Below are 10,000 nucleotides of genomic sequence, written 5' to 3'. Positions count from 1 at the left end.
TATTGGTTAAAAGTTAGGTCGTCTCCCTCCTTAATGATATGTACCTTTGGTTTTATTTGAGGGTCATAACAGTACATTGTACTAAGCAGTTATTAGCTCATTCGTTTTTGATTCACATGCACTAAAATTCACCAGACTGCAGGAAATGAAGTATTTGTAACTAAAAATGTCCATGGACCCACATTATATCACATTATATTTCCCGGCCTGAATGATTTTCCTAGTCCAGCCCTGTCTAAATCTGTCACTTTTCTCCTCAAACTTACATGCCACACGGCGGGATCCAGAGGATAGCAGTCCCAGTCACCTGCAGAGAGAGGGAGAGAGAGAGAGAGAGAGAGAGAGAGAGAGAGAGAGAGAGAGAGAGAGAGAGAGAGAGAGAGAGAGAGAGAGGGAGAGAGAGAGAGAGAGAGAGAGAGAGAGAGAGAGAGAGAGAGAGAGAGAGAGAGAGAGAGAGTCATCAGATAAAAAAAGAAAAAAAGAAGTGAAGCATCACTCTGATTCAGACTCAAGTCAACTCAGTCCAGCACCCAGGTGAGAGAGGACAAACTGGTACACACACTTCATTCAGCCCAACTCTCATTAACACTACCAGATGGTGGAAGACTGCGACTGGACCCACTTCAGACAAGAACCAGCCGCAGCCTTCCCCCGACTGGACACACTGGACACACACAGGCCCAGCCTTGACGTCCACACCCCCCAACAGCCTCCTTCTGCCCTCGAGGGATTTCATTCTCCTTGGTGGACGACGACGTCAACAGAATGCACAGGATGGGAACAGAACGGAACAGGACAACAGAACGGACGACAGAACGGAACAGAACAACAGAACGGACAGTACGGGATCAGAGAAGGACTTCTAAGCTTCGGGGACCAGCCAGAGAAGTCCCAGAGTCCCCTAGCACTGACCATGGCTACTGTTCAGACGGGTGTTTGAAAACAGCTGAGGTGAAGCGAAGTGAATTGAAGTTAGGTGGTGCCGGCGAGGGAGAGGTGGGGGGTGGAGGGGGGGGGGGTTGGTTCGGAGAGGGAGAAACGTTTTTTAGCTGGTCTGGAAGTGAAATCGGAAATCTTGTGAATGCGTTGGGAATGCTTGGAGGACTTTGTGCTGACTCGTCCGTTTCAAGAGTTGCTGAGTTGGCCTCTTCAGTTTGAGCAGTCGAACACGACGCAGGAGATAACGAAGTCTGGCCTGGGAAGCTCCTTTTTTCTCACTGATACCGTCTACATCAAAGCATTGCTAATGTGCTAGTAAGGCTTACTGATGAGAATAATGTTGTGTTTTTTATCTAGTGTTTTTTTTTTTTAAGTTGTAACTAAACTAAATGTGCCTGTACTGTATGTGCCACGATGTAAAAACACAGGCCAAAGAAATCAAGTGATAGATTAGCATCTCAAAAGACATATAAATGAAACTACCCTGGATAAATAAATAAATAGGTGAAACACCTAAAAATAAAACAAATAAAAAACACAAACTTGGAGAAGCTCCTTTGTGATCCTAAATGAATTCCCTCCCAAAAACAGGGATCAAGCTGGTCAGTGACCAAGTCTGACCCAGATAAAGCTTTGTCCTAACCATGACCCTAACCCTGACCCTGACTCACACCGTGGTAACTGCAGGGCTGCAGGTTTAACACTGATCAGTGGTGAACGGTGTTGACAATCCTGTAGAATATAATAATAGATATGCTACACGTTAATATAATAGATATGCTACAAACTCTCACACACACACACACATACATGCACAGGCACGTACGCACGCGCACACACACACACACACACATGCACAGGCACGTACGCACACGCACACACCCATGCACCCACACCCACACACACACACACACACACACACACACACACACGCACACACACTTTAGAGTTGACATCAACACTTAAAAATTAGCTCTTCCATTTCCTCCTTGCTGTATCATCTTACACTTTTTAACACCTTCGGGAAAGCCGACCAATTAGAGACGGACTGTATCTTAGCCCTCCTTTTACTGTAAATACAGTACCCCCTTAGCAGCCAAATCAATTTCCACCACGTCTCAAAACAGATTCTTAATTTCATAAAGGTCTCCTCTGGCTTTTAGAAAAGCCCAGTCTGTTTCCCCCAATACAGCCGCAAGGTATTAAAACCGCCAATCTCCCAACAACATATTATACGACGCGGCATAAAAGTTTTACAATCTCATTTGACCCGCTTGATTGGATCAGTAAAGCTGTCTTGCAGGTCCACTAAATAGCATGTAAAGTGTGCATACAAGTGCACATTAACGTTGTTCATCTCGAAGCAGTACGGGTGCCTTTAAGTGCAAACACACGACATGGAACAGCATGGTTGAAAGACAGGGATGGGGATCGCTGTTCCTAGAGTGTCTGCATGGGTTTTCCTTCAAGTCAGCGACCGATTTAGACTTGAGAAATCACGTACAGCCAGTGGAAATCGGAGGACGGGCTCATTGTAATGCATGAAATTGAATCAGGAATGGTATCAAACACTACCTCCCCTGTAGTTCACTGATCTGAGCAACCAAAGACCTGAATGAATAAATGAAATAACTGAGAGAACAGCATGCCCTGAAGACAGGGGTTGCCCGTCCCTAGTCTTAGGCCCAATCCTATTTCTTATTTTTACCCCTACCCCTCATTTTCGAGTGGCCCTCGCTTTTCGAGTTGCCCCTCGGAACAGAGTTACAAAGGGTAGTGGTTGAAATCTTCCCCTATGAAATGGGACAACCCTTCAAGAGCCTGATACATCATCAGTAGTATCACAGAAAGCATGGACGCTCATGATTTGTTCACAACATATACGTTTCACGCTATCAATCGATCAAACAAGTCATCAAATAAAAAAATTTAATGCTTAATTATGAGGCCACTTCATGACAGAATAGCGGTGCTCTGTTGGCTAGCAACCCGTGCTCCTCCAGGCGTCATATGCCATCAAAGGGAAATGCAACATGGAAATATGTGGGAATGTCATGCACAAATCAGCGTTAAAACAATGTTGTAACGGTAGTTAGCTTTTTGTTATGCTTGTTAAAAGAAAAGTCTATAATACATTGAAATCTTTATTGACGAAGAAAATAATGACATTTGTGGTTTTCTTTTGTTGCTTGTGTGTTCGCCACTATCTTACCGATAATTCATTCTGGGAATAACACTTGGTTTGGAGTGTGCGTCTCGGTTTAGAGTGCGTGTCTCAAAAAACTCTGTTTGGAGGGCCATGTAGCCCTACCACTTAACCCTACCCCTTTATCCCAACAAGAAATGGGACACCCTACCCCTACAGCAGGGTTTCCGTTAACCGGTAATTCCCGGACTTTGTCCGGTAAAAGTTGTTGAAGTCCGACAAATTGAAAAGTCGTCGGACATATTGTCCGGTGAAAATAATTCCCTTTGAATACAATTCGCTAAAGTTCACATTCTGATTCCTTCTATTTTAAAAAAGACGAATATATAGGCTATGTATTTCTTTTATTATGATATGATTTGACACCGGCATGATGATGACTCCTAATGTGTAGGCCGGCCTATGCGAAACAGCGCACAGGTGCCACATGGGATTGATGCCAGATGGGATTACAGCTTAACCAGTCTATTACCGCTTAAACACAGTAGCCCATTCGGCGGTAACCCATGCCTATCTGGCAACCCTGCCAACCCGTCCACCATAGTAATACGCAAACGTTGCAGCTCAAAGTGCACCATAGCGAGCGATTAAATTAATGGAAAGATGGCAAAACTCAAAAGCTTGGATCGAGGGCTGACTTTCAATAGATCGCAGCGAGTGAGCTGCTCTGCTACGTACGAAACCCTGACCCAGAATCAGGTCGTCTACGAGTGATTTAGCACCAGGTCCTCCACAAACATGCGGTGCGCATCAGGAGAGGGGCGACACTCATCCGGCCGCACCCCAACCCCGTCACGAACGGCTCTACTCACCGGCCCCGAAGGACCGGCTATCCTGGGCCAACCGAAGGTCCGCGGCGCTACGGTATCGTTCCGTTTAGGGGGGATTCTGATTTAGAGGCGTTCAGTCATAATCCCACAGATGGTAGCTTCGCACCATTGGCTCCTCAGCCAAGCACATACACCAAATGTCACGCCAGAAGCCTACATGCTTGCACTGTTACTGTTCAATAAAATGTTATACATCTAGACATTGTGGTATTTCTTTATATACGTATCCCAGACTGCCTATCAATTGTTTCTCAATAAACAGTTATGTTCTCCCCATTGTCATACTCCCGAGCTAAACGAAATGCCTTCCCAACCAGCGAGACCTGGTTATAGAAATGACGTTGTTTTATTGATTTAAAAAAAAGGGTAAAACTGGAAAGAGAAAATAGAAAACTCACATTAATCCCAAACAATTTAACAAACTTCAGTTAACGTAATGTGGAGTCCGTTCATTGATCGATGCTGTCTGTTCAGTTCCCAGTGAGGCGCCCGTTCGCGCATGCGTCAAATCATGTTATATTATTATATAGCTCGCATCTAATCGTATCGGATGAGAAATAGACATTAAATTGCATATATAGGCCGCTACACAACAGTAATCACCGCGACAAACCGCTATATTAGATTTGAGAAAAAAAATTTATGATTTTGAATTATTATTTTTTTCTTATATTTTAATATGATGACCGGAATATATCACGTTTGTCCGGTAAATCGAATTCTTCCCGGACACGATGTCCGACGGCAAATTTTTCTAACGGAAACCCTGCCCTACAGGTGAACACACAAAACGGAGAGGTAGAGCTAAATTATAGGGGCAAGGGGTGTAATGGGATTGGGCCTAAGATTCTACAGGTTCCTGCCTGTTTTCTTCACCACCGCAATGCTTCATCCAATGGGCAATGATAGCCGAATTGTCCGGGACCTACTGAAACTTAAAACTAGGATAGACTCACACCCTAAAAAGAGTGCCTTTCATAAACAAAAACCATTAAATCATCAAATTACCCTTACGAGAATTGGATACTTCTCCCGTTAGCTAAAGAGTAAATCCGGCTAATCACACAGTCCAATCCACACTCCCCTCCACCCATTTATCGTCCATGACATTAATCTGGATTAAAACATCTGGATTGGGAATGGCTGCTGACCGGTAAGTGAGATGAGTAACCAGCCGTCCATGATGACGCTGTCTGGCCGGTCCAGGGCCAAAATAGCTTAGCAGCCATAGGTGGGCGGCAAAGCTGTTAGCATTAGCCCGCTAGCCCAAAAAAGAACATGCGGCATCCACAAACCAGATCCCTACTGCCTATCTGTCCGTCCGTGGCTACAGCCGGTGTTTTTCAGAGAAGCGCTACGTAGTAGAGCTGAGTTTTGTTGTTGACCTAATTCTGCAAATCTGCTGGCCTAAATCACAGGGAACTTTCCAAATAAAAGAGTGCAGTCCCGAGAGCAACAGGATATTAGTCTATCTATAGAGTTTGTAGATGTAAGGGATATGCAGATTTCCTTCGGTGGATCCTACAGTTGGTTAGACACGAAGATATAGGTTAAGCTGAGACGTACTGTACATTGGAAATCCAGCCTGATTGCAAAGATCACATGGGTCAGATTAATGGCAACTTTTAGTCCGGAGCTATTTTGATTAGAACTGAATCCGAAATGAGCCCGTCTGCCGATTTCTACTTCCACCAGCCTCCACTGTTTTACAGGTGGCCTATGTAATCTATGGTCAACAGCAGGGGAGACTGGTGGAGGTAGAAATCAAAGGACGGGCTCATCGTAATGCATGGAATGGAATGAGGAACGGTATCAAACACGTGTCACCCGATCAACCGATTTCTGCCTCCACCAGCTTCTCCTGGTCAACAGGGTTTGATCATTCTCCAACGTTGAAATACACCAACAACATACTGAGACATGATGATGACGATGATGATGATGATGATGATGATGATGATGATACAGCACGCTGAATACTTTAGAAGAAGGACCTGGAAGTTTTTCCACCATCACTGGTCAAGGAAGAACATGAAGAACAGGAAGAACTACAATCATCAATATGTAAAAAATCCTAGAAACAGGGAGCTGCCAGACGTACCTTTCTCGCTGACGCTCTCCATGTCCACGTCCTCACAGCTGGTGTACTCGGGCGTGGAGCCGCCCTCCTCCTCGGAGCTGCTGATGGACATCTGCCTCTTGTTGACGCCGCGCTTGCTCTTGTAAGGCCGCGGCGGGGGCGGCCGCAAGGACTCCGACTGGTCAGAGCTCTGGGAGTCCTTCCTCAGAAGGCTCTCACCCGCCTTGTCCCTCCGTGCCTTATTGTGCAACATGGTTGCCGAGCCCGGGTCCAAGTGGCTCTTAGGGGGGCCCCAGTCTGGAGGATGTGGACCACCAGGATGGGGGCCTGGTCGAGGGCCGCCGCCGCCGCCGCCAACTGGTTGGGGCCCTGGGTGGTTCTGCTTGGGGAGGGGTTCCTGCCCCCCACCTCCACCACCACCCCCGCCGCTACCCCCCACGGTCCTGTCCATCGAGTAGGCGTGGTGGTTCTCTATGAGGGACTTACGGTCGGCCTGACCACCGCCACCACCTCCACCGCCTCCACCGCCTCCCCTCCTGCTAAGACGATTCTCAGGCATCTCCCCCATGTTCCCTCCCCCTCCTCTTCCCCCCTGCCCGGGCTCCAGCCCCACCTCATTGATGGCAATGTCGCTGTGTCTCCGCTCGTGGCGTACTTTCGACACCTTGGCGTGCATGCGCATCTCCTGCTCCTCCTTCTGAGGTTTGATCGGGTAGCGCGCCAGGTTGGGGTCGCTGCGGTAACGGGTCTGGAACTCCTCCTCGCGCTGCCGCTGGCGTTCCCTGTCATCGTCCTCCGGGCGTCTCCTGGGGTCGTGGCGTCCCAGGTCCCCCTCCATGTCCTGGTAGTCCTGGGAGCGGACCTTCTCCAGCCGCCGGTTGTCCCGTCTCTCTGACCCAGGCCCCATGCACTCATCCTGGGAAGCCACGGACTGCAGCTTCCCAGGGGGCCTCCGGCCGCCACCACGACCCACGCCTGCCTTGCCATTCTGCTCATGCAGGGACACAGGCCTTTTCCTGGGAGAGAGGAGAGAGGGTTGACTCTGATGTAAGTAGGTCCTGACTTGGTAAAAGGTCTATGTGTTGAGGCCTCGTTCAAGGTCAGCACTACTTTTCTTTGCTGGTTAAATAAGTTGAATTAAAATGAAAGGGAAATAAAATAAAAACACGTTATCCTGATGGTCTGTTCCCACTGTATGGGAATAGAGCGAGCACATTTGAGTGATGCATACAGAGCATACAGTACTCACCCAGGAGACGCGAATCAAAGGAAATTAATCAAGGACCTCTCAAGACTAAAACTTATGACTCAGCTTCCTCTTGCAAGGCTAAGCTAGGACAGCACTACTTTACTCAAAGGGGATTATAAAATGCTGCAATCCATATACCACAACATGGAAAATGGGTCTCTGCAAGAGAGAGACGATTTGATGAATGCCTGTCAAACGGGAGAAATATGCCAAATGTTCATGTATGTTCAAGAATGAACAAGAAAAATACTGATGTAGTAGGGTGATAGTAGTTATAAAGAGACATTGTCTCATGTTTGGACATACATTAAAAAATGCCCATTAAAGTTATTAAAATCAGCTTGGCTAAGGAGACAAAAAGATGTCACTCATACAGTGAGGAAGACAATTTCTACCATGTTTAACTCACTAACTGCCAAAGAATTCCGGAACACTTATCACCTAGAGGGGTAGGTGTTTTATGTGGTATTTACCTAGCAACAATACTTTGATTGGCTACTAAATGAATTGTATGCACCAGTTAAAGAGAGGAATTGTGATAGAATAGAAAGGTGGGGGGGGGGTGATTGTATCCGGATGTCCTACTTGTCTCGAGGTGGTTCGCTCCGGGACCGTGAAGCGGGCATGGCCTCTGATGCCTTGGCGTTACCGCTCAGCAGCTGCGTTCCTTCCGGCAGCCCCGCGTTAGTGTTCACTGCGTTAGCGCTGGAGGGGGCCTGGGACCTGGAACGCAGGAGCTTCCTGTCCCTTGCCGCCTCACCTCCAACGGCCGGGTCGTTCAGGGCGCCGTCCAGGCTCATCTGCCTCCCCTCCGGCCCCGAAAACCATTCTCCCGATTTGGTGAGGATCTCCTGTTGCTTACGGCACAGGTTGCATACCCACATTACCTGTAGGGGTGGAGGGAGAAGAGGAGGCGGTTAGACTCACACTACTGGGTGGGTGCTGGGGGTTGAACATTGAACATTTAATGAAGACAGTCTCATGGTCAATCTATAGAATATATTTGGTGGTTGGTGACTAGGGCAAGTCTAGAACCATATTAGACAAATGAAGCCTGCAACACTGTAGTTGTCTATAGAAAAGACAGACAGGCAACTCGCCCACATGTCAAGGGCAGGATTGTGTACCCTATATTACAAACACTACGGTAAAGGGGTTTTAGGAAGCCTAACCTGAGTCAACCCTTCCTGTTCATCTTTCATCATAGTCTCCTCTCCTGACTCTGACAGATTGTATGTGATAGGTCATCTATGACACTGGTGACAGCTGGTTTCCTAAAATACCTCGGTCTCAGGGGAGGCTTGTGTAAGGAGAGATCAGAAGATGGGCTCCTTGTGGCGCATGGAGCGGAATAAAGAGCGGTATCAAACAAATGTGTTTGATGACCTTCCTCATTCCATTCCACACATTACGATGAGCCTGTCCTCCACTAGCCTTCCCAGCTCTGTATCCATCAACCCCCCCCCAGGTTACTGCAGACTAAACAGTAAAGGCCACGTGTAGATGTGGAGGAGGTAAGGCGGAACCTTCTCAACACAACGTCCATGATCACAAAGAAATGAAGGGTATTAGTCTAAGGCTTGCTCTCCGAATATCCACTACTCTTAGTAACAAGGGTGTTATTGTTATTACACTGCTATCACTATAGTTAGCATTGAAACGGCCTCTTCAGGATGTCTGTGCAGCATAACATAAAGTGAGAAAGCAGTGGCAGGTTGCCTATGCAGGACAAGCCTCTAAATCTTCCACATAGTTGACGACACAGAACATTAACAAGCCAGTAAGGAAGGCCTTCTACATTTTCCAACATCGCTGCTTCTCATTGCACACAAGAGAGGCTAGAAGAACTAGCCTGGCTTATACTGCTGCATGTGCTTGAGCCAACCCCTCCTGTTGTGTATGGCATGGATAGCATGACAACAGGGGAGGCTGGTGGAGGTGATACTCGAGGGACGGGCTCATTGTAATGCATGGAACGGAATGAGGAATGGTATCAGACACATGTTTTTGATTCCATTCCTCTTTCTGTTCCATGCCTTACCAGGAGCCCATCCTCTGATTTCTACCTCCACCAGCCTCCACGGCAATGATAATAATAGGCTTAGGCACATGTCGATCCTGAGACAGGCAACAGAAGAACATTAGTGATGTTGAAGCAATAGTGACATCCTTTGTCAAAAAAAGAACTTGTGAACCTGTGATGTCCAACTGACATCAAGAAGAACAAGGAAATCTAATGAACATCTGCCTCAAAGGGCAAGTCGAAGCCATAAAGCATAGGCATAGTCGGTGAGGGACGCAGTTTATTTTTTCTTGGATCGCACCAATCCCCCCCCCCCCGCCCCCTTTTGTTGTTTCCCCCCAAAAATGACCGGCTCTTCAATAAGTCTGTTCACGTCCCTGGACCTACACACAAATCACTGATCGTAGACGACAGGCACCATACTCACATGTCGCCATGGCTACTGAAAGTCACCTCCCTTACACCGCGAGAAAAATAACGGTTTATCTCCTCTGAAATATATAATCCCACACAGTTTCCTTTTACTGGATGAATCCAAAATGGAAGAAAAATAGAACTATTCCTGTATTTCTGCTGAGAGAGGACCTCTTTTATGTTGAAAAACACAAGCCCTTGAAGCCTGGAAACTGGCTCTATGACTGACACTGTCGAATAGACGTTAGCAGTCAGTTAG

At 47.1% G+C, this 10,000-nt stretch overlaps 1 protein-coding gene across 6 annotated transcripts in view; it reads right to left on the bottom strand.

The window, feature by feature from the left end:
* rims1b (regulating synaptic membrane exocytosis 1b) overlaps window positions 1-10,000 on the bottom strand; it is a gene marked incomplete at both ends in the record, with an annotated part of 66,171 nt that overhangs the window by 26,479 nt on the left and 29,692 nt on the right. For 5 of the 6 annotated variants that reach the window (XM_080523774.1, XM_080523777.1, XM_080523776.1 and 2 more), the window contains 3 exons: window positions 267-307; window positions 6,077-7,071; window positions 7,890-8,191. In XM_080523774.1, the coding sequence (XP_080379900.1) occupies window positions 267-307; window positions 6,077-7,071; window positions 7,890-8,191 (1,338 nt within the window). The remainder of the gene's footprint in view (window positions 1-266; window positions 308-6,076; window positions 7,072-7,889; window positions 8,192-10,000) is intronic. The other variant, XM_080523778.1, reaches the window with a different exon arrangement.

The sequence above is a fragment of the Nansenia antarctica genome (genome assembly GCF_963989245.1).
Source record: "Nansenia antarctica genome assembly, chromosome: 2".
Lineage (NCBI taxonomy): Eukaryota > Metazoa > Chordata > Actinopteri > Argentiniformes > Microstomatidae > Nansenia > Nansenia antarctica.
Note: the sequence above shows the minus strand (reverse complement) of the source record. Positions and strands in the feature narration are given on the sequence as shown.